This window comes from Pristis pectinata, chromosome 31 (assembly GCF_009764475.1).
Source record: "Pristis pectinata isolate sPriPec2 chromosome 31, sPriPec2.1.pri, whole genome shotgun sequence".
In the NCBI taxonomy this organism is placed as follows: Eukaryota; Metazoa; Chordata; class Chondrichthyes; order Rhinopristiformes; family Pristidae; genus Pristis; species Pristis pectinata.
In genome coordinates, this window is record NC_067435.1 from 7217127 (window position 1) to 7240196 (window position 23070).

Here is a 23070-nt window from a genome sequence, read left to right on the forward strand (position 1 = left end):
TGTGAGTGAGCGAAGTTGGGGAGTGAGGGTTAGGGAGGGAGAGGCAGGATTTAACCAGTGGGGTCAGGCAGTGGAGGGATTGGCCTTTGGTTTGGGGGGGGGGGGGTGCTGTGGAAGAATCAGGTAGGGGAATGGGGGGGTAGGGAAAGGGACAGATTAGGGAGTGGAAGGAGAGGAACAAACAATCTGCTGGAGGAATAGCGGGTCAGGCAGCATCTGTGGGGTGTGGGGGGAAGGAATCAAAGGCGGTTTGGGTGGAAACCCTGCATCAGGACTGAGTGTCGAGAGGTGAAATGGTCGGTATAAAGAGGAGAGGGGGAGTGGTGAGAGATGGGGACCATAGGTGATGGGTGGATTGAGGAGGGGTGTAAGATGACGGGCAGGTTGCACCAGGTAGGGGAGGGGAGCGAGGGGTGGAGTTGGGAGACCACGGTATTGGTTTATTATTGTCACTTGTACCGAGGTACAGTGAAAAACTTGTCTTGCAAGCCGATCGTACAGGTCAATTCATTACACAGTGCAGTTACATTGAGTTAGTACAAAGTGCATTGAGGTAGTACAAGTAAAAATAATAACAGTACAGAATAAAATGTCACAGCTACAGAGAGAGTGCAGTGCAATAAGGTGCAAGGTCACAACAAGGTAGATTGTGAGGTCAGAGTCCATCACATCGTATAAGGGAACCGTTCAATAGTCTTATCACAGTGGGGTAGAAGCTGTCCTTAAGTCTGGTGGTACGTGCCCTCAGGCTCCTGTATCTTTTGCTTGATGGGAGAGGAGAGAAGAGAGAATGTCTCGGGTGGGTGGGGTCTTTGATTATGCTGGCTGCTTCACCAAGCCAACGAGAGGTAAAGACAGAGTCCAAGGAGGGGAGGCTGGTTTCCGTGACGCGCTGGGCTGTGTCCACAACTCTCTGCAGTTTCTTGCGGTCCTGGGCAGAGCAGCTGCCATACCAAGCCGTGATGCATCCAGATAGGATGCTTTCTATGGTGCATCGGTAAAAGTTGGTGAGAGTCAAAGGGGACAAACCGAATTTCTTTAGCCTCCTGAGGAAGTGGAGGTGCTGGTGAATGAGAGATGGAGGCAGACAACAAAAAGGAGAGGCAAGTGGAAGAGTGATAAGCAGGGAGGACAGGAGTCAGGGTTAGGGAATCAGGTTAGGGAGGGGGCAGGATAGGGTGGGAGTTAGGTTGGGAAATATGAGGCAAGATTGGAGGCAAGTTAAAGGTGGAGGTGAGGTTAAGGAATTGGTGGTGTAGTTAAGGAATGGGGTCAGGGTAAGGGGTTGGGGTCAGTTTCAGGAGTCGGGAGTGGGGTTTGGGAATGACTGGACCAGGGTGGGAATTGGGATGGTGATGGGAATGACTTGAGTGCAGGTGGACTTGGGATGGTGAGTGGGGTCAGCCAGTGAAAGGGATTGTGGATCTGGGAGTAGGTTCTGCAGGCCAGGGGGTGAAACATTCCAGGACCTGGGAAGATGGGATTTTGGAACCTCAAGCCTGTCTACCACTCGGTGATACGAAGGGTAATCTTGACCAGCTCCGTAGACCTTGCTCACCAGTTCTCCCGTCACCTTTAACATTGTCCCATGGCGTCTGACGTTGTTATTCTTGTCTCTGCAGCTCGAAGGTGAACCTGGAGATTGATAATCGCCTGTGCCTCCAAGGAGCGGGTGAATGCTTCCCGACAGCAGAGAGCGCAGCCGCCTACATTGGGGCCTTGTCCGCAGTCGGTAACCTGCACTTCCCCTACCCCATCAAAGATGTTGACAGTAAGTGTCTCTCGCTGTCTCACTGCTTGGGCAAGCAGAGTACTGTAAAACTCCAGTAATCCGGCACCCTCAGGACTTTGGGGGGTGGGGTGGGGGGACCCAGCTGGCAGAGTATCCGGACTATTGGATGTTACTCCGAATAATGCGCCCTTTTTTTTACACGTTACACTCTCCTGGGTAACGAACGGATCCCAATTTACAGACATCCATGTCAATTTTGTCCATGAGTCGGAAAATATACAAAAATCACTCGATATGGTAGCCACACCTCCGAGGTACTGTAATGAGTGGCATCAGCTTCAGTCAGAGGGGGACGAATCTGCGGCTGCAAAGGCCAAGTCATTGAGTGTATTTAAGGCAGAGATTGATAGGTTCTTGATTGGTAAGGGGGTCAAGGGTTACAGGGAGAAGATGGGAGAATGGAGTTGAAAAATAAATCAGCCACGATTGAATCGCAGAGTAGACTCGATGGGCTGAATGGCCTAATTCCGCTCCTATATCTTATGATCTTATCAAAATAACATGACTGATAAGAAAAAAATACTAGAAGTGGAGAGACAGAGGAAATTAGCTTTGCCGTTCGTATATTCGTCGGGTTTTTGAATTTAATAATATTATGGCAGCTCGCTCGTATGTAGGTATGTCCATATGTCAGGCATTCAGACCCCAGGGACGGCCTGTAATATGATAAATTTTCAAGCAAACCCAGTAAGTTTAAAGGGACGGGAAATATAGAAGCTCTCTGGACCCCAGTGCCAGTCACAAACTTGACCCCTGGTGTTCTGGATCGACCCTGCCCACACAGCTGGCCCACACACCTGGCCCATACACCGGACTCCTGGCTCAGTCTGCACAGCCCTCTTAGCACTTTGGACCCCCGGCTCATGATCTGGATGAATGGATGATCCAGATGTGGGGCTCTCGAACAATCGGATGCTGGATTATTGGAGTTTTACTGTAGAAATAGAACTGTTCCTTCAAATTCAGGGCACAGGCTCCATCTCTGTAAAAATTCCGAATGTTGACTAGAAATATATTGCTGGGACAGTTAACTGAACAGAGGCCTGGTACAGGTACAATGATTGGTTGGCTGCTTTCCTGAGGCAGCGGGTAGACAGAGTCAATGGAAGAGAGGCTAGTTTGCGTGATGGACTAGGCTGTGTTCACAACCCTGTAATTTCTTGTGGTCTTGCGCAGAGCAGTTGCCATACCAAGCTGTGATGCATCCGGGTAGGATACTTTCCATGGTGCATCTGTTACAATTGGTGAGAGTTCACTGTGGCGCAGCGGGTAGAGTCGCTGCCTCACAACCCCAGGGACCTGGGTTCGATCCTGACCGCCGGGGCGCTGTGTGTGTGTGTGTGTGTGTGTGTGTGTGTGTGTGTGTGTGTGTGTGTGTGTGTGTGTGTGTGTGTGTGTGTGTGTGTGTGTGTGTGTGTGTGTGTGTGTGTGTGTGTGTGTGTGGAGTTTGCACGTTCTCCCTGTGACTGCATGGGTTTCCCCCGGGTGCTCCGGTTTCCTCCCGCATCCCAACGACGTGCGGGTCAGTAGGCTGCTGTAAATTGTCCCCAGTGTGTGGGTGAGTGGTAGAATCTGGGGGAGTTGTTGGGAATGTGGGGAGAATAGTTTAGGGAAAATTAGGGGGGAATGCGATTAGTCCATGAGGTGCAGGCTCAATGGGCAACAGGGAAATGTGGCCAATCAAGCAGGCACTATCTCTGAAAGAGGTCATCTTGATATTGTGGGCCGAAGGCCCTGTATGGTGCTGTACTGTTCTAATCAGGGACATTGATTGTACTGATTTCATGTGGCAAATACCAGAGGGTAGACGGCAGGTTGCATCAAAGGGATGGCCTGCCACTTTAGCTCGTGTGATGTTGCCTGAAGCTGCTGCTGATAGCCATGGTGATGAGCGTTCCGCACACACTCACATCCCCTCCGTGTGTTCTTCACCCGTTCCCCAGGCGAGCGCCTGTCACGGCCACCGACCACCATGAACCTCCTGCCGCTCATGATCGTCGCTGCGGTGATTCTCACCGTCATTCTCATCCTCGGCGTGCTGGTGGCGAGACGCAAGAGGGAGCAGAGCCTGCTCTGGTTCCCCGAGGGCTTCACCCTGAAGAAGGACAACAGCAACAAGAACCGCCGCGAGCCCGTGGGACAGGATGCCCTGGGAATGAAGTAAGGATTCTCGGAAGCTCGAATTCTCGGCCTTCCTGCACAGGCCGTGTCAGAGTTCCTCTTTACAGTGACCACCTCCGACACTAAGCTCACGGTGTGAAGGTTCATGGAAAGATTATGGCATAGGTTTCTTCTCCCTTGCTTCACCCTTCCTATCCCTCCCCTACCTGGTTCCATCTGCCCATCATCCATCCCCCCCTCTGCATCCACCAATCTTCTACCAGCCCCTAACTCAACCCTCCCTCTCACTTACATCTTCCCCCTACACTATCAGTCCTGATGCTGGGTCTCAACCCAAAATGTTGACCATCCCTCTGCCCCCACCGATGCTGCTCGACCCGCTGAGTTTGTTTTCCTGCTGAAGGCAAGAGTTGGAGTTGTGTTATGCCTTTATTACACAAAAAGGCAGTGGTGCCATATCTGGGAGGGAAGGAAGGGGAAACATTCTGAGAGTGATTGAGAAATGAAGTCAAATTGTGAAATAACAGAGGCACTGAGTCAGGGTGATTGACCGATTGCAGAAGTCACTCAGCACCCATTCTATGCCTTAGAATCGTTACAGCTTGAGGCCAGTCAGCCCATCATGTCCATGCAGGTCAAGGAAGAGCTGTCTACCACTTGGTCCGTAGCCCCACAAGTACACATTCAGAAACTGCTGTGCAGCACAGAAACAGGCCCTTCAGCCCACCAAGACCAGCAAGTAGCCATCAGTACTAAGACAGCACTTGGTCATGGCTCTTCCTGTACTTTTTAATTTTGATAAGGGTGACTGTCTCTACTCCACCCTTTAAAGCAACGAGGTCCTGACCTCAGGGTGAAAAATATCATTCCCCTCTAATTGTACAAATTACCTCAACTCTATTCCTCCTGGTTTCTGATCCTCCTCCAAGGGAATCAGACCCTTCCTATTGATTCTATCGAGGTCTCTCATAATTTTATACACCTCAATTAAGTCTCCTTCAGCCACTTATTCTCCAAGGAAAACAACAGCAACCTGTCTAATCTTTCCTCAGAGCTGAAATCTTCCAGTCCTGCCCACACTCATATTGGTCTGCTCCATTTTAACCAGTACAGGTGTGAATATGAAATGTCCATACTTTCCTGATGCTCGCCATTTGAGGAACCAGGATGTCCTGGGAGTATTTAGGTTGAGAAGAACGGTTAACTTAAAACTGAAGAGGAGAGCAAGGAGGGTGCCAGGGAAGGTCATTGATGTGAACTGTGTAATGTCTGATTTAAAGTCTTCATGCAAGTCTTCAGTATTGGTCACACACCTTTACATAGGACTCATGGCTGCAGGGTCTCAACCAGAACATCGACAATTCCTTTCCTCCCACAGATGCTTCTCGACTCGCTGAGTTCCTCCAGCAGATTGTTTGTTGCTCATGGCTACACTTAGTCCCAGCCAAGGGTTGAGGCCCACTTTCTTGGGGCAGCTTTACATCTCCTGTTTCTCACCAGGCACATCTCCAAGTCCATGGTGGAGGAGGGTCTGATCAGCGAGCGAGACCTCCAGACCGAGCAGTGGTTGGACCCCGAATGTCCCGAGGCAAAACGGCTTAAGGTAACCACACTCTACGATTCCTTTCACTTTATGACTTGTTTGTTGCAACTTTCTTTGCCCCGTAGCTCTTCACAGTCTGGATAAGGTCAAAGACTCATAGAACACAGAAACAGGCCATTCCACCATGTCCATGCCGACGCCGACAATAAAGAACTCATCTATACTAATCCCATTTACCACTACTTGGCCTGTAACCTTCTATGCCTTTTCAATTCAAAAGCTTGGCTAGATACAATGTTGTGAGAGTTTTTGCCTCCACCAGCCCCACGCACAGTGCGTTCCAGATTCCAACCACCTCTGGATAAGATAATCCTGCCTCAGATCCTCTCTAACTTACGTGGGGAAAAGATTTCCCTTAAACACACGGCCTCTGATTTTGGATGTCCCTGATGTGCGGGGAAATGAGTTTCTTACTATTTAGCCTATTTATTCCCCCTCATGATTTCATTACACCTCATTCCCGTCTGTCCTCGGTTTCCTCTGTTCCAAGGAAAACAAACCCAGCCTATCCAGTCTCTCATAACTGAAACACCCCATCCCAGGAAACATCCCAGTGAATCCCCTCTCCAGTGCAGCCACATCCTTCTGATAGTAGACAACCAGATCTGCACACAGTACTCCAGTTATAGCCTAACCAAAGTTTTATATAGTTGTACCATAACCTCCCTGCGTTGTCTCAATACTCCCTAGGGCCCTATGTATGCCCTAACATTATTAGTCCTCCAGAATGGATCATGTCACAGTTTCAAGATCAAACTTCATCTGCCATTTCTCTTTCTTAATATCTCATCTATATTGTCCTGAAGTGTAAAGACTGCCCTTCTCTCTATCAACAACACCTCTGATTTCTGTGTCATCTGTGAACTTACCTACACCTTGGATTTAGATGATAATTTTGATGTGACAGCACAAGGCTTGATCAGTAAGTTTGCAGATGACATGAAATTAGGAGGTGCTGTTGATAGTGAAGGAAATTGCCGTAGATTCCCCTCGCTGTCTGTAAGGAGTTTGTATGTTCTCTCGTGTCTGCGTGGGTTTCCTCTGGGTGCTCCGGTTTCCTCCCACATTCCAAAGATGTATGGGTACGTTAATTTGGGTTTTAAAATAGGCAGCGTGGACTCGTTGGGCCGGAAGGGCCTGTTACCATGCTGTAAATAAAATTTAATTTAAAAAAAAATTAATTACAGGGGAATCTTGATCAGTTTGAGAAGTGGGCCAAGGAATGGCAAATGGATTTCAATACAGACATGCATTTTGGAAAGTCAAACCAGCGTAGGACTTGTACTATGAATGGTAGGGAACTAGGGAATGTAATGGAAAAGAGGGTCTTAGGAGTACAAGTGCATAGTTCGTTGAAAGCGGCATCACAGGTAGACATGGTGGAGAAAAAGGCGTTTAGCATGCTGGCCTTCATCAGTCACGGCATTGAGTATAGGAGTTGGGACATGTTGTTGCAGTTGTATAAGTCATTGGTGAGGCCGCACTTGGAGCACCATGTACAGTTTTAGTCACCCTGTTATAGGAAGGACGTGCTTAAACTGGAAAGAGTGCAGAAAAGATTTACAAGGATGTTGCCAGGACTCGAGGGACTGAGTTACAGGGAGAGGTTGGCCAGGCTCGGTCTTTATTCCTTGGAGCGTAAGAAAATGAGGGGTGATCTTATAGAGGTTTATAAAATCATGAGGGGCATAGATAAGGTGGATGTTACCATTCTTTTCCCCAGGGTAGGGGAGTCCAAAACTAGGGGGCATAGATTTAGGATGAGAGGGGAAAGATTTAGAAGGGACCTGAGGGGCAACCTTTTTCCACACAGAGGGTGGTGAGTATATGGAACAAGCTGCCAGAGGAAGTGGTTGAGGCAGGTACAATAGTATCATTTAAGAAGCACTTGGATAGGTACATGCAGGGTCAGGACTTAGAGGGATATGGGCTGAATGTAGGAAATTAGGACTAGCTGGATGGGCACTGTGGTTGGCAGGGACTCATTGGGCCGAAGGGCCTGTATCCTTGCTGTATTGCTCTATGACTCTATGATCAGACAGGATCTCACTCTAACAAAGTCACACTGACTGTCTTCGGTTAATTCCTGCCCTTCCATGTCAATTAGTCCTGTCTGGCTCCATGTATTCTCCCTATATATTAGTCACTATGTGATATATTTCTCCCTCTATTATATCTATGCTATCTATTTCTATATATGTATAGATACCAATCTCTATCCAATTTGCAGGTGAGGCAACATTTATTGAGAGCAAATTTACTAGCATTTCAGGCCATTGCTGTTTTGTCTCTCTGTCTGTCTGTTTCTCTCACTCCCCCCGTGCGCTCTCTCCCTCCCTCTTTCCCTCCCTCCCTCTCCCCCCCCCCCACCAATCATGCCCCCTCTCCCTCCCTATCTCTCTCTTCTGCTGCAGTGCTCAGGATTAACATCATATTCTCTTCCATTACAACTCAACATTTATTCAGCTTCTCCTCAGCCACTGCACCCCAATATGTTCCAGGACCCTCCATGTTTTTGTGCAGTCTCTGAGGAGGCTGTTTGTTCTTTGATGGTGGTGCGATGTTCGGAAATAACCCTGTCGATTGAAGGTGGGCAGCACCGTTAATGTCAACCCAAGTCCCTCTGAACTTCCGTTACCCTGAAGTATTGTTTACCTAGTCCTTTGAACCCCCTCTTCTGTTCCTTAGGTGGAGGAGCCAACTACCTTGTCCGATAATGAAGATGCAGTCGATTGTCGCCAATGGACACAACATCACCTTGCTGCAGCAGATATCCGGATGCCTCCCTCCATGGCCCTGACCCCTCCTCAGGGAGAGTTTGAATCCGACTGCATGGATGTGAATGTCCGAGGCCCAGGTACTTGCAAGTTGTACAGAGATAAGCGAGGCTTTACTCCATGAAGGTTGAGTTACGGTGCCTCCTGTAGCCTGTTGTTTCTTTCAGCAGAGTACTTGGTCAGATTCTGTGGTGATTCTCATGGTGAGCTGTGTTATAGTATTATTTAGAAGTTGCTTGCAAGCCAGCAATGTAGTTGCCCTCCATTTCAGCAACACCCACTGATCTGGAAATGCTTGGGGCATGTTACTGTGTTATGATGATATTGTGCTAAATCACTGATGCCCTTCCTTTTATTATTTGGGTGTTCTGATTTCAGAATTCATTACAACAGATTCCAGTCCTGGTTTTCTACTGTCAGATACAGGTAGTTCTACTATACAATAGCTACATTCCTAGAAACCCCACGTTATAGAAAGTTGCGTTATAATAGAACAGGCTGTAGTTGCCTTCAAAGCACAGATTTAGACAGGTTTCCCCGATCGTGATCACACTATAACCAATGCTGCCCGTGTAATGCAACTAGTGTTCCCTAATCCGTCAATCACGTTATAACCAATTGGCATTATGGAAACCTGTGTTACAGCAGACCTCCCTGTAGTAGGATCTGGAAATGCTTGATGCTTAGTTTTGTACTACCATGAGGTAGCACGAACAATCTGACACCTTTCCTTTTACCTTTGTTTAAGAGTGTGCTGATTTCAACACTCTGACAGAGTTCTAACATTAGATGTTACACCCTATGTCCTGGAAATGTTTGATGCTTACAATCACCAGCACATCACAGCAGCTCAGCACATCACAGAAACCAGCCTCCCCTCCATGGATTCTGTCTATACTTCTTGCTGCCTCGGTAAAGCAGTCAGCATAGTCAAAGACCCCACCCACCCCAGATATTTTCTCTTCTCCCCTCTCCCGTCAGGCAGAAGATACAAAAGCCTGAAAGCACGTACCACCAAGCTCAAGGACAGCTTCTATCCCGCTGTTATAAGACTATTGAATGGTTTTCACTGTACTTTGATACAAGTGACAATAATAAACCAATTCCAATCCATCATATTATGATGAGACGGCACTACATTTTTTGTTACACAGTGAATCTTCCTCTTGATGTGCTGGGAAGTGGTTTAAGTACAGGAAAATTCCCATTACTAATCCCGGGTGTACTTGTAACAACAAGGCAGCATTGGCCAGTGTCTAGGTGCCTCCATTCCTGTGTGGCTAGGGATGATACGTTACCCAGGAAGGGTCTCTGAAACCCACGGGGGACACCTTTCAAAGGGTAACATCCCAGCACATGGTCAGTGTAGTTGAGGCAATAGGGCCTGTGGTAGTCAGGAGCAGTCAAAGTGGCTGTGTTACCCATTGCCTTTACTCCCTAGCTCCAGGACCCTGAGCTGATTGAGGCACGACTCTTATCACTAGGTAGCACCATGGCAGTCGGTGAACTTAAATCCAAGTAATTAAATAAATCTGGAATTAATGAAAAAAAGCAAGTCTCAGTTATGGTAACCATGAAACTATTGGGTTGTTATGAAAACCCGTCTGGTTCACTAGCACCCTTCATAGTCATAGAGGTGTAGAGGAACAGGCCATTCAGCCCATCTCTTCCATGTCGACCAAGGTGCTCATCTAAGCTAGTCCCATTTGCCTGCATTTTGGCCCATATCCCACTAAACATTTCCTATCCATGTAGCTGTCCAAGTGTCTTAAATATTGCTATTGTACCCACCTCAACCACTTCCTCTGGCAGCTCATACCATATACGCGCAACCTTCTGCATGAAGAAGTTGCCCCTCAGTTCCCTTTTAAATCTTTCCCCTCTCACCTTAAACATACACCCTCTAGTTTCCCTGGGGGGGGAGAAACTGTGTGCATTCACCCTATCTACGCCCCTCATGATTTTATACACCTCTGCTGAGGTCACCCCTCAGTCCTCTTCATCCCTAGAATAAAGTCCTAGCCTGCCCAACCTTTTCCTGTAACTCAGGCCCTCGAGTCCTGGAAACCTGCTGTGCTTACCCAGTCTGGCCTGTACGTGACTCCGCACACCAAACTGTCTCCTCAGTTCAGGAACAGTTGGGGATGGACAACAAATGTCAGCTTTTCCAGTGACATCCGTGTCCTGTGAATGAATAAACAAAAAAAGTACCCAGGAAGAGAACGGCGAACTACTGGAGAGGATCAAAATCAGGCTGGACTCCATCAATGAGGAGCCTCTTTAATGAGAGAATTGGTAGAAAGTGGAATTTACATGAAATTGTGGGATCAAATGATATGGATAACTCAATGGGTACATGGGGACAAAAGAACAAAAGGATTCATAGAGATTGCCAAGAAATTCAATCAGGTAACTCAGCAGCGATTTTTGTTTCCCGGATTAAAATGCGTATTTCCACCATTTCCAGGTCATTTTGTGTGTTGAGAGTCACAGGGACATAAAGCCTGTGTCCATTGAACACCCTTTTACACTAATCCTACCCTGACCCATATTAATCACCCTAGATTCTCATTAATTTCCCCCCATTAAGTTCTACCACTTATCTACACGTTAAAGGCAATTACAGCAGCCAGTTAACAATTTACAGCAGCCAAACAACTTGCACGTTTTGGAGATGTGGGAGAAAACCGGAGCACCCGGAGGAAACCCACGCAATCACAGGGAGAACGTGCAATCTCCACAGAGACAGCACTGGAGGTCAGGATTGAACCCGGGTCACTGGAGCTGTGAGGCCCAAAAAAGTGCATTTGAAAATGACGTTTGTGGAAATTGAACACTCCCAGCTGCGACCTCCCTTTGTGACTCTGGTGCTATTTCTACAGGGAGGATGGGGCTGTCATTCCCTGTGCAACACTCCTTTTGAAGCACTGCAGGGGAACTTGGACCACCTTGTCCTGGTGGTGCTCCTGACTTTGGGCACTCCTGGGATAACATGAGCTGCACTGCACAATGCTGGACTACGGTGCCAGGGAAACCTCACGAAATTCCCGAACACCTGACTGTGCTGACCGTGGGCCTGGGATGCAACTGTTTGCATTCTTAGGACAATGACTGGAACAGTCGCTCATGTCCAGCTGCCGTGTGCATTAAATGCCCTGAAATGTCACGGCAACAGTGAGGAGGCTCGTTGAGCACGAACAGGCATGCAACACGGGGCTGAATGGCCTACTTCTGTGGGAGGAATTCAATGTATCCTGGAGTTGGCTGTGAACATTGCGTGCACTGGGAATCTCTGTGGACAGGCTGACGGACAGGGTCTGAGATGATGTCTCTGATTGTGCTTTTGTTTTGCATTAATGTCTTGTTTTGCACATTTTATTCTTCACCCTCTTGTATAATTTATGCCTTGTGATGCTGCTGCAAGCAAGCTTTTCATTGTACCTGTACCTCACCGTACCTGTGCGCTGACAACATACTCGACTTGATCAGCTGAGACCTCTCTGTGTGTTGTGTTTGTAGATGGTTTCACTCCGCTGATGTTGGCTTCCTACTGCGGCGGCGGACTAGACACGGGCTTGACCGAGGAAGAGGAACAGGAGGACTCCTCCGCCAACATTATCTCCGACCTCATCTACCAGGGAGCCAACCTGTGCGCCCAGACGGACCGAACGGGAGAGACCGCCCTGCACCTGGCTGCCCGTTACGCCCGGGCGGATGCTGCCAAGCGGCTGCTGGATGCGGGGGCCGACGCCAACGCCCAGGACAACACCGGACGCACGCCTCTCCATGCTGCCGTCGCCGCTGACGCTCAAGGGGTCTTTCAGGTAACGTGGAAAGATGCTGAGTGGTGCGGTGACACTGGGGGTAGTTGGTGCTCCCATGATTTTGGACAAAGAAGATTGGCATTTGGTGAATGTTGGGTGCATGGTGCGTAGACACTGTTATGTTGCGTGTTTAACATCACAGACCTGAGGATAAACTTTTTCTTCAAAGTGTGTGATCCTTTTGTTTAATTTTCATCTTGAAAATTTACCCGTTAGTACTCCCAGACCTCCAACCTCTACGTCATAGGACAAGAGCAGCAGCCACAGGGGAACAACCCCACCCATGAACTTTCCAACCTATGCTCCATCCTAGCTTGGTTATATATCACCGGCCCTTCATTGTCCCTCGGTCTAAACTCTAGAACTCCCTCCCTACAGCACAGTGGAACCCCCTTCACCTGACCGATTGCCGTTCAAGAAGGCAGCTTACCCCATCTTCTCAAGGCAGCTTAGAGATGGGCAGTCAGTGCTACCCTTGCCCGAATCCAGAAAAATGATTGCTAAAACAAAATTAGTGATGATATAATGAAAGTAGATAACCCCATAAAAAGTCCAAGACTTATTTTTGTCTAAATTCTAACTTTTTTTTAGTAATAGATATTTGCTTTGTAGCAGATACAAAAACGTTAAAGTCTGTTTGGTTCTCTCTCTGCCAGATACTAATAAGGAATCGAGCTACTGACCTGGATGCACGGATGGTTGATGGCTCCACAGCCCTCATTCTCGCTGCCCGACTTGCTGTGGAAGGAATGGTGGAGGAACTAATAGCGTGCCATGCTGACGTCAATGCTGTTGATGAGATAGGTAAACTGGAGAACACTTTATACCAACTCATCCACTCAAACCCACATCCAGAACCATCAGGTCAAATATTTGTTGCTATTAGCAGCTTGCAATTATCCAGCATCCTTTATGTATTAGAAATGGTGGTTCATAGAAGATATCTTTATTAGTCACATGTACATCGAAACACACAGTGAAATGCATCTTTTTGCGTAGTGTTCTGGGGGCAGCCCACAAGTGTCGCGTGTGGGAGGAAACCGGAGCACCCGGAGGAAAACCACGCAGACCCGGGGAGAACGTACAAACTCCTTACAGACAGTGGTGGGAATTGAACCGGGGTCTCTGGCGCTGTAATAGCATTATGCTAACCACAGAAACTTGCCCTTCAATCTACTGAGCCGACCAAGGAACAACCATTTAGACTAATCCTACATCAATCCCATTTTTATTCTCCGCTCACCTACACACTAGAGGCCATTTACAATTGATAATTAACCTACCAATCCGTACATCTTTGAGATGTGGGAGGAAACCAGAGCACCTAGGGCAACCTCCCTTGGTCACAGGGAGAACACAGGCAACTCCCCGGGGTCAGGGTCACTGGAGGTGGGAGGTGTGAGGCTGCAACTTTACCAGCTGCACCACTTGCATGAGTATTACACGCTGAAGCCCAGTCACTTCAGCAGGTATGAGGAGTGGCGACCAAAAGATTGGTCATTTTTAACGTGGAACAGTACAGCACAGTACGGGCCCTTCAGCCCACAATGTTGTGCCGACCAATATAAACCTACTCCACGATTAATCTCTTCCCTCCTACACAGCCCATAACCCTTTTTTTTAACGTCCATGTGCCTATCTAACAGTCTTTTAAATGTCCCTATTGTATCACCCTCTATCACCACCCACAGAAGTGCGTTCCAGGCACTCACCACTCTCTGTGTAAAAAACCTACCTCTGACATCTCCTCTAAACTTCCCACCACTAACTTTAAATGCATGTCCTCTGGTATTGGCCATTGCCGCTCTGGGGAGAAAGGTGCTGGCTGTCCACTCTATCTATGTCAAAGTAGCAGGTTTGAAAAAAGGAGAAAGGCAGTGGGATATGATAAGGCTATTGAATGGTTCCCTTATGCGTTGAGATGGACTCTGACCTCACGATCTACCTTGTTGTGACCTTGCACCTTATTGTCTACCTGCACTGCACTTCCTCCGTAGCTGTGACGCTTTACTCTGTACTGTTACTGTTTTTCCTGTACTACATCAATGCACTCTGTGCTAACCCAATGTAACTGCACTGTGTAATGAATCGATCCGTACGATCGGTATGCAAGACAAGTTTTTCACTGTACCTCGGTATAAGTGACAATAATAAACCAATACCAATATAAGGGTAATTCCTGGGGTTAGGATCTGTTGGCTAAAGACACATTTGCAGGTGTTGGAGTGAGGAAAATCATAGATCTTAAAAGAATTGGAGAAGTGGGAATTGCATGGATTATTGTCGGGACGAGAGTGTAGAATGGGGGTGCGGGAGGAGACACAGGGATTTGAACACACAAGGGAGAGAATTTTTTAAATGTCCAAGAAGCTCAGAGGTGATGGATGAACGAGACCCACGTGCTTGAGTCTTGAGTGAGGGTCAAGTTTGTGGAGGGAGGTGAGGAAGGGACTGGCCAGGAGAGCACTGCACACATTGTCCTCCTGTGAAGGTGGTTCTGACTAAGCTGAGAATCGAAGCTTTGCTGTGGTTCTGTAGTGAGTGGACCAACGAGCCTGTCGTTTTCCCTGGATGTTTAGGTAAATCAGCGCTTCATTGGGCCGCAGCAGTGAACAATGTTGATGCCACACTGGTCTTGCTGAAGAATGGAGCCAACAAGGACATGCAAGACAGTAAGGTAAGGACGTCGGACATTCTACTTCTCACCAATATCAGAGGCTCTCATTTACCCCAGGCTCCAGGAATAGACTTTTGCTATTGAATAATCCAACACGAGGAAAGCCTGCCGCACAAGAAGGGCGGCACCCTGCTGCCAGCCTTGACCTGTGTCACACCAACTGTTGTGGTCCAGTAAGACACAGGAGCAGAATTAGGCCATTCGGCCCATCGAGTCTGCTCCACCATTCGATCGTGGCTCATTTATTTCTCCCTCACAACCCCATCCTCCTGCCTTCTCCCCGTAACCTTTGATGCCCTTACTAATCAAGAACCTATCAGTCTCCACTTTAAATATACCCAATGACTTGGCCTCCGCAGCCGCCTGTGGCAACGAATTCCACAATGGTGACATCAACCCAGCCTCCAACGAAGTCATGGGAAATGTGAGCACACAGCTCAGTTTGCCCCCAAAGTCTATCCTCGGGGTAAGGGTCATGTTGCCTAACTTCTACTTATCTCCATCCCAGGTTCCTTGGAAGCAGATCTTCTCCAATGGCCTGCTTGTTCACTGAGCATTAATCCACTAACCCAGGCCATGAGGACTGGAGTGGTTGGCACCCTTCCCATGCCTCAGTTGAATTTTACTTTTTGTAGTTAATAATTAATGGACAATATTTAATAACATCGATTGATAAGAATAATTACCAAGTACAATCGACAATTATTATTAATAATGATGAATAATATCAATATTTATTATTAAAGGTAAATAATTAGTCTGCTGGACCAAGCTGGAAGCACTGCGTTGGGCAGGTCCCTTCCCTTCCCTCAGCAACACCAGTCGGGTTTAATTTTACATCTGTTATGACAGCTTTGGTGGTCGGTACTCAGTCAAGTGCAAGGAATCAAATAACCTGAATTTTCTGACTATTTAACTCCGAAAACCCAGCATTCTTGGAACTTCGGCAGTAGCAGATTGTCCGAATTGTTTGGTGTTACTCATAATATTTGAATGCATCTACTTCACTTTTTATAACTGTTCATAACCCGGACAGTTTGCAAATGGGGAATGCATCCGCGAACCAAGTTCCCACCCAGTAGAAGATGCCTGCAGCCCCACGGCAGCCGGCAGATCCATTCCCACCGGTTTCCCAGACGCTCATCCCGGGGGACAGGCTGCACATGACCTGGAGAGGAGCTGTAGTATAATAAACTTTGCAGTGAACCTGGTGAGTTTAAAGGGAGCAGGAGACTAAGCTCCAGTGAGTTTCAGCTTGTAGATGTCTTGTAAATTTCACTTGTACGTTTCAACTTGTCGATGCAAGCTGAAGCTTAAAGGCACTCAAGATAAGATCTTTATCGGTCACGTGTACATCGAAACAGTGAAATGCATTTATTGCGTAGAGTGTTCTGGGGGCAGCCCGCAAGTGTCGCCACGCTTCCGGCGCCAACATAGCATGCCCACAACTCCCTAACCTGTATGTCTTTGGAATGTGGGAGGAAACCGGAGCACCCGGAGGAAACCCACGCAGACACGGGGAGAACGTACAAACTCCTTACAGGCAGGGGCCGGAATTGAACCTGGGTCACTGGCGCTGTAATTGTGTTACGCTAACCGCTACACTACCGTGCCTGCCATAAAGCTACCCACCTTCCTGAACGCTGATGTTCCCGATCCCAGCCCCAACTCCTCTCACACATCCAACCCACATTCTAGGCTCCATCCCTGCCTACTCCAGACTAACAAGTGAGGCAAATGCGGAACCACAGGGATTTCTGTACATTCGGATACCAGTTTAATGGAGTTTTACTGTAGTTAATTTCCCAGAACTGGATTACAAACCCCTGACCTGAGTTTACCCACCTCGATTCCAATGTACCTTAATACCCCACCCCATGCCCACTGGCACCAATAGAGTAACTGGTTGCCATCATCTTTTGGAATGAAATGTGCCTCGGTCTAACTTCATGTTCCTTGTTCTGGCCTCCTTCAGAGGAAGTTCTCTCCAATAGAATCATAGAACAGTACAGCACAATACAGGCCCTTCGGCCCACAATGTTGTGCCGACCTTTAAACCTCACCTAAGACTATGTAATCCCTTCCTCCCACATATTCCCTCTATTTTAAATTCCTCCATATGCTTATCTAGCAATCTCTTGAACTTGACCAATGTACCTGCCTCCATCACTGCCCCAGGCAGCACATTCCATGCCCCAACCACTCTCTGGGTAAAAAAAAACCTCCCTCTGATATCTCCCTTGAATTTCCCACCCATTACTTTAAAGCCATGCCCTCTTGTGTTGAGCATTGGTGCCCTGGGAAAGAGGCGCTGGCTGTCCACTCTATCCATTCCTCTCAATATTTTGTTCACCTCCATCATGTCTCCTCTCATTCTCCTTCTCTCCAAAGAGTAAAGCCCTAGCTCCCTTAGTCTCTCCTCATAATGCATGCTCTCTAAACCAGGCAGCATCCTGGTAAGTCTCCTCTGCACCCTTTCCAACGCTTCCACATCCTTCCTATAATGAGGCAACCAGAACTGGACACAGTACTCTAAATGCTCTAAGTACTCATGATTTAATCGTTCCATTGCTGTTATGTTTGTGGACAAAGTGTGAATTCTCTGCCATGAGCATTGAAATCTCCATCCCGCTTGTTTTTCAGGAGGAAACGCCGCTCTTCCTGGCTGCTCGGGAGGGAAGCTTCGAGGCAGCAAAGATGCTGTTGGACCACTTTGCCAACCGGGACATCACGGACCACATGGACCGCTTGCCTCGCGACATCGCGCAGGAGCGGATGCACCATGACATCGTGCAGCTGCTGGACGAGTACAACGCCGTGCGGAGCCCCCAGGGGCCAGGCAGCCACTCGATGTCCCCCCTCATGTGCCCGCCCAACGGTTACATGGGCAACCTCAAGCAGACTCCCCAAGGGAAGAAAGCCAGGAGGCCCAGCTCGAAGAATTCGGCCTCTGGGACATCCGGCAACTTGAGCAAGGAGTCGAAGGAAGCGAAAGCAAGGAACAAGAAGCTGAGCTTGGATTGTCAGACCTCCCTCATGGAAAGCTCGGTCACGTTGTCTCCGGTGGACTCCTTGGATTCGCCGCGTGCCTACATTGCCAACCCCACGTCTCCGGTCATGACCACCTCCGGGATACTGCACCCAGCCAGCTCCTTGTCCGTGCTCACCACCCCGCCCGTCAATGGGATTCTCGAGGGCCCCTTCACCGTCTCCCTGGCCAGGCTGGGCGACCTCGGCGAGCTGGCAGGTCAGAATGCCGCCATTCTCTCCATGAACCACATGCAGCCCCGTCTCTCCATGGCCCAGGTGACGGGCCAGCCCAACTGCCTCCTGAACGCCGCCAACCTGGGCCTCGGCGTCGGCATGGTGAGCCCCGTCACCACCGTGCCCTTCGAGTGGCAGGGCAGGATCGCCAACTCGCAGCCCGGCGGTGCGCAGGGCAGCATGCGGCAGCAGAGCCAAGTTGTGCAGCATGGGCTGGCGCTGCAGGGACACCGGTCCCTGGGCAACGGACCTCAACTCCTCAACCAGCAGAGCCCGGCCAAGAATCCAGCGGAGCAGCAGTCCATCTCCCAAGCTCCCGGCGGACAGCCACGGTGCATCCCTCCTTCCACCAGCGGCCTCTCCATCCAGCAGAGCCTGCTAAGGAATGAGATAGCACGGATACCAGACCACTGCAACCAGACCATCTCCCCCCAGGAAGGGCAGCCTCCCCAAGCCAACATCCCGCCCTTCTTCAAACAGCACAGCAACACCGCCGCCGAGGACTATCTGCCTCCCACCTCGAAGCACAGCTACACGGCGGGGCACGACGGCGCTCCCAAACATTACCTCCACCTGAAGAACGAGCACCCATACCTGACCCCGTCACCGGAGTCTCCAGAACAGTGGTCCAGCCCCTCTCCACATTCCATGTCTGATTGGTCAGACTCTACCCCCAGCCCCGCCATAATTGGACACCAGGCCCAAATGCAGCACATGACTGAGCAAGTAACCAAAATGCAAGTTTTTGCATAAGATACACCATTCATTTTCTTTATTGTTTCAAAAGGAAAGTATCTATAGGATATTAGGACCTGGCCTGTTCTATTTTTTTGAGATTCCTCCTCTCATTATCTGAAAGAGACAGGCGTGAAGGAGCTCGTTCTGCAGTAAACACTGGCGGGACCTACAGTGGGATCATCTTTTAACTTTGAAATTCATAGAGATTTTTTTTTAACAAAGCAAAATCACTAAGCCAGAAGGACTTTGGCCTCATTGCCGTCACTGCCTAAAGCACCGCAGCCTGTTACATTTTTATTGCTCTCGCCGAGGGTTAAAAAGCCTTCAGTATTGCCCAAACCAGCGAACCCCCTCCCACCACTGTCCTTACTCTGCTTATTGGTTCTCTGGACTTAGCATGCCTTCTGCTGACACCCTCAGGCAATCTCCATACTGTTGCTTCCTTCGGTGTTTGCCATTTCCCACATATATTAAAAAAAAATTTCTTCAGAAGGACTTGGGCAAGGGGACTGACACTACCATCTTTCCTGAATAAGGAGTATCCAGTGCCGCACACAGCTGACCTGTTATAGTAAACTCAGTTCCTTTTCCGTAGAACTGAAACGTGGCCTGGACACTCTCTAGTGATCTGTAAGCATTATCGTTTAACTGCCTGTTTAAAAAAAAACCCTGAGGTGATTGTCTAAACCACTAAATCCTCAAGCACGGACACGCTGCCATTTCATTATGTATAATTATTGAAGTTTTATTTTAATGTGACTTCTTTCTCTGATGTCCTGTTCTTTTACTCAGTTTAAAATGTTGCTAAAAAGTACTGCCTTTGGAAGTTGCTATGCTGCCATGTGTGTCATTGTACAATTATTTAACTGTCTCAGAGGAACACTGTTATTTTTTATTGTCCATTATAAGGAGGAAGTCTGTGAGATCTGACCAAGAAGTATGCAAAACGCAGAGACTGCAGTTGGGAAACCAGAGCAAACCTTGGCCTCAAAAGCCAACCCGATTCACGACCATTGTAGCACAAGGCTCACTAACCACAGAGTTTATCATTAGCCAGTATATCATCAGTGCAGCTTTCCAATTAATTCAGAGAGTCCACATCATCCATGCTCTGAACCTCAAACATTGTGAATTAATGATTATCTTGCAAAGCTATTGCATGGTAACATGCTTTCTGTTTTTTTAAGGAAGAGAAATGTCAAGTATTCTGTCCACTGTAATTATTTGCAAGAAAGGTGAGCTTGGTATTTCCTTTCAAAGAAGGCAACAGGTTTATGTTGCTGGAACTTTGAGTAGCTTAACCTGGCTCCTCTTTGTGGGAGTGAATCTGACAGATCTGAGATTTGGCTTAAATCACCATCCGATTTGTAATGGGAATTGTTTGAGTGGAATCCAACCGCACTGCCCTTGTTTGGAGACTTTGAAATCCCTTTCATATTCCACTCGGATCAGATTTCTGGAGCTTTGTTGGGTGCTCTGTACTGCTGAACCTGGTGACGGACATTATTACAGCAGAACAGCTAATTTTCCTAATTGTTAAAAAATGTCCCATCCAATAGGGTAAGAGGCCCCGATCTTAATTTGATGGGGAGGATCATCCAGTGGTTAAAAAAAACAGGGTTTGGTTTCGCTATCAGTTCTTCAAGTCTGTTCTCTGTACCCATCAGGCCTGGAGTCAGCACCTCCCCAACCAATCTCAGTAGGTAATACAAACTCTCAGAGTGAGCCTGGGCAGAGGGGCACTAGTTACAGTACAAAGCAAGTTTTGTGTATGAAAGTGAATTCATTGTGTTGCCTTATTCTAATTTAATTCAGAGCCCTGTTGGTTCATCCAGAGTAAAATCTTTTTCAAACTTCTCCCTTATCCCAGGATGGGTGAAGCATTTCGTAGCTCAACTTTGGGGGCAACATTGGCAGCTGCTTATAAAACCAGAACCTTTGCACCCAGACCAGGGTCACTCTTTGACGACCAGGAGTCAGAAAGCCACCCTAGGGAGGAATCGTTCCAAAAAAACTCGATGGGATGAGATACGGGATCCGAGTTTGAACCTGAACACCATGCCTTCAATTCAATTGGCTTGAGATGGTGTGAGGTGGATGGGGGAAGGTTTCCCCCTCTTGCACTGGGTTTGTTTCAAGCCTTGGACTCATTGGGTCAAGCTCACCCATCCCGAATGGGGTCACAGACTGTCCCATTGTAACCACAATAGTATTGCTTCTCAAAAGAGGGAGAGAGGGTAGTGCTCACCTGAGGGCAGATTCCTGTGCTAGGTGAGGTGAGAATAGTGATCTAAGGTAAGAGGTCTGTCCTGTTGTTGGCCAGGTTCATTGACCACGAAGGAGAGGGTAAGAACATTTTCTATATCCAATTTTTGAACCACAAAAAATGGGCCTGGATAAGCTGGAAAAGGAAATGAGTTTCAAATGGCAGGAAGTGAGTCAGATGGGGAGTGGTGTGGGAGATGTTCTGTAGAGGGATGCAGGTGTGGAAGGTAAAGATGTTCATCCGGAGGGGACAGGCATGGGGGTGAGGATGAGCGAGGCTGGTTATCTTGGTTTCACTTCTCTTGTTTCTAACATGGGTGGAACAGACAAGGTAAAGCTAATTCAAAATCACATGGATTCTCTATTTAATTCTTGCAAAGCAAATAGAGAGAGCACCAGACAGCTGGGTTACTTCCAGAGAGGACTGAAATTATGAAGGACCTATATATATATTTTATATATTTTTTCTCAATATTCTTGGTCAGAAAACAACTCAAAACAGTAGAATGTACATTTATAGCATACTGATTTTTTTAAAAAGAAAACAGACTGTAAATAAATCAAACTGAAGAACAAAAAAAACATTTACTCCTTTCAAAAGTACTTTGTTGTTTGAAATGTTTTATGTACTCAAAATAAAAATTCTATTTCCTATTAGTCATATATCACACAGAAACACAGCCAATGTACTTGGCAGTTTATTCTTAGAAGGATTTTCTAGGTATTTTATAATACTTCAAGACTTTTTACAAAAAAAATTGTAGCTTTAATCTGTACAGAAAAGTATTTTAAGTCACATCTTTTGTATGCAAGAAGTACAGGTTGTGAGGTGAATATACTTCTAAATAAAGCTGTAGGAAACTACACACTGTGGCTCTCAAGTAGTTTGTTTGCAATGAAAACACACACACACACACACACACACACACACACACACAGAGGGAGATATCTGCAGTAATGCTGTAAATTCGGGAATATGTCCCAAGGAAAGCAAAGGGGAAGATCTTCCCTTCACCCAAATTACTGTTCACCTGTTCCTGGGCTTGGCTGTTAATTCCAGTGTTGCTCTGGTCCTATCTTAGTACAGGCAGCTAGCTGCTCTCACACAACGGTTCTGACAACTGCCGAGGTCCTGCCTCCTAACTCATTGACTGTCACTGAATGTCAGAGATATTCATATTTAATAACCTCAGAAATTAAAAATTGAAAATAATGTAAATACTCCAATTAGCGCACACCTAAAGACATTTAAATTAAATGTCATAAAGTTACATTTGCTTTCAACCCTAGAGCCAATGTCTCCAGTTACTTGAGTGGGGTTAAGTTTGTGTTACCTTGGATTTAACCCTCAGAGGCTTCAGAGCTGCGAAGTTGTGGAAGTTACCGCTGCCTCACTGGATCCCATGAGCAGAGTAGCAAGACCCTTGCCTTGGGCCCACAGACTTGGAATCCGGACTTCCTCAAGGAGATGTGTTGAAAATATTCTCTTCTAAACCTTCTCACCTGAAACCTATGGCCTCTTCGACACCCCACCATGAAATGATTTTTACGATCTACCCTATCTACCTCATAGTTGTGTTTACCTCAGCCTTCCCCACTCCAGGGAAAACAAACCCAGCCTAACCAATCTCTCCTTATAACTGGAATTCTCCAGAATGATGTTTCTCCAATTGTTGATTGTTTTTTGTTCAGGAATGGTGTGAAATCTGGTGAACCAAGTTTTGACGTGACTTCCAGTGTCGTTTTCTCTGGAGCGGTAGAGACTGAGGGGAGACCTGATAGAAGTTTATAAGATCATGAGAGGCATAGCCTGTATCTTTTTTCCCCCCGGGGTTGAAATGCCTAATACTAGAGGGCATGCATTCAAGGTGAGGGGGGGTAAGTTCAAAGGAGGTGTGTGGGGCAAGTTTTTTTACACAGAGTCGTGGGTGCCTGGAATGCGCTGCCAGGGGTGGTAGTGAAGGCAATTACGATAGAGGCACTTAAGAGACTCTTAGATAGGCACATGA

The 23070-nt window shown here is 47.6% G+C and overlaps 1 protein-coding gene across 1 annotated transcript in view; it reads left to right on the top strand.

Moving 5' to 3' along the window:
- The window catches only part of notch3 (notch receptor 3), a 168322-nt gene extending 146397 nt beyond the window's left edge, over window positions 1-21925 (top strand). Inside the window, exons 27-34 of the mRNA XM_052041847.1 lie at window positions 1623-1771; window positions 3736-3952; window positions 5414-5516; window positions 8205-8373; window positions 11813-12117; window positions 12774-12921; window positions 14697-14794; window positions 17438-21925. Coding sequence (XP_051897807.1) covers window positions 1623-1771; window positions 3736-3952; window positions 5414-5516; window positions 8205-8373; window positions 11813-12117; window positions 12774-12921; window positions 14697-14794; window positions 17438-18811 — 2563 coding nt within the window. The 3' untranslated portion in view covers window positions 18812-21925. The remainder of the gene's footprint in view (window positions 1-1622; window positions 1772-3735; window positions 3953-5413; window positions 5517-8204; window positions 8374-11812; window positions 12118-12773; window positions 12922-14696; window positions 14795-17437) is intronic.
- The last annotated feature ends 1145 nt before the right edge of the window (window positions 21926-23070 follow it).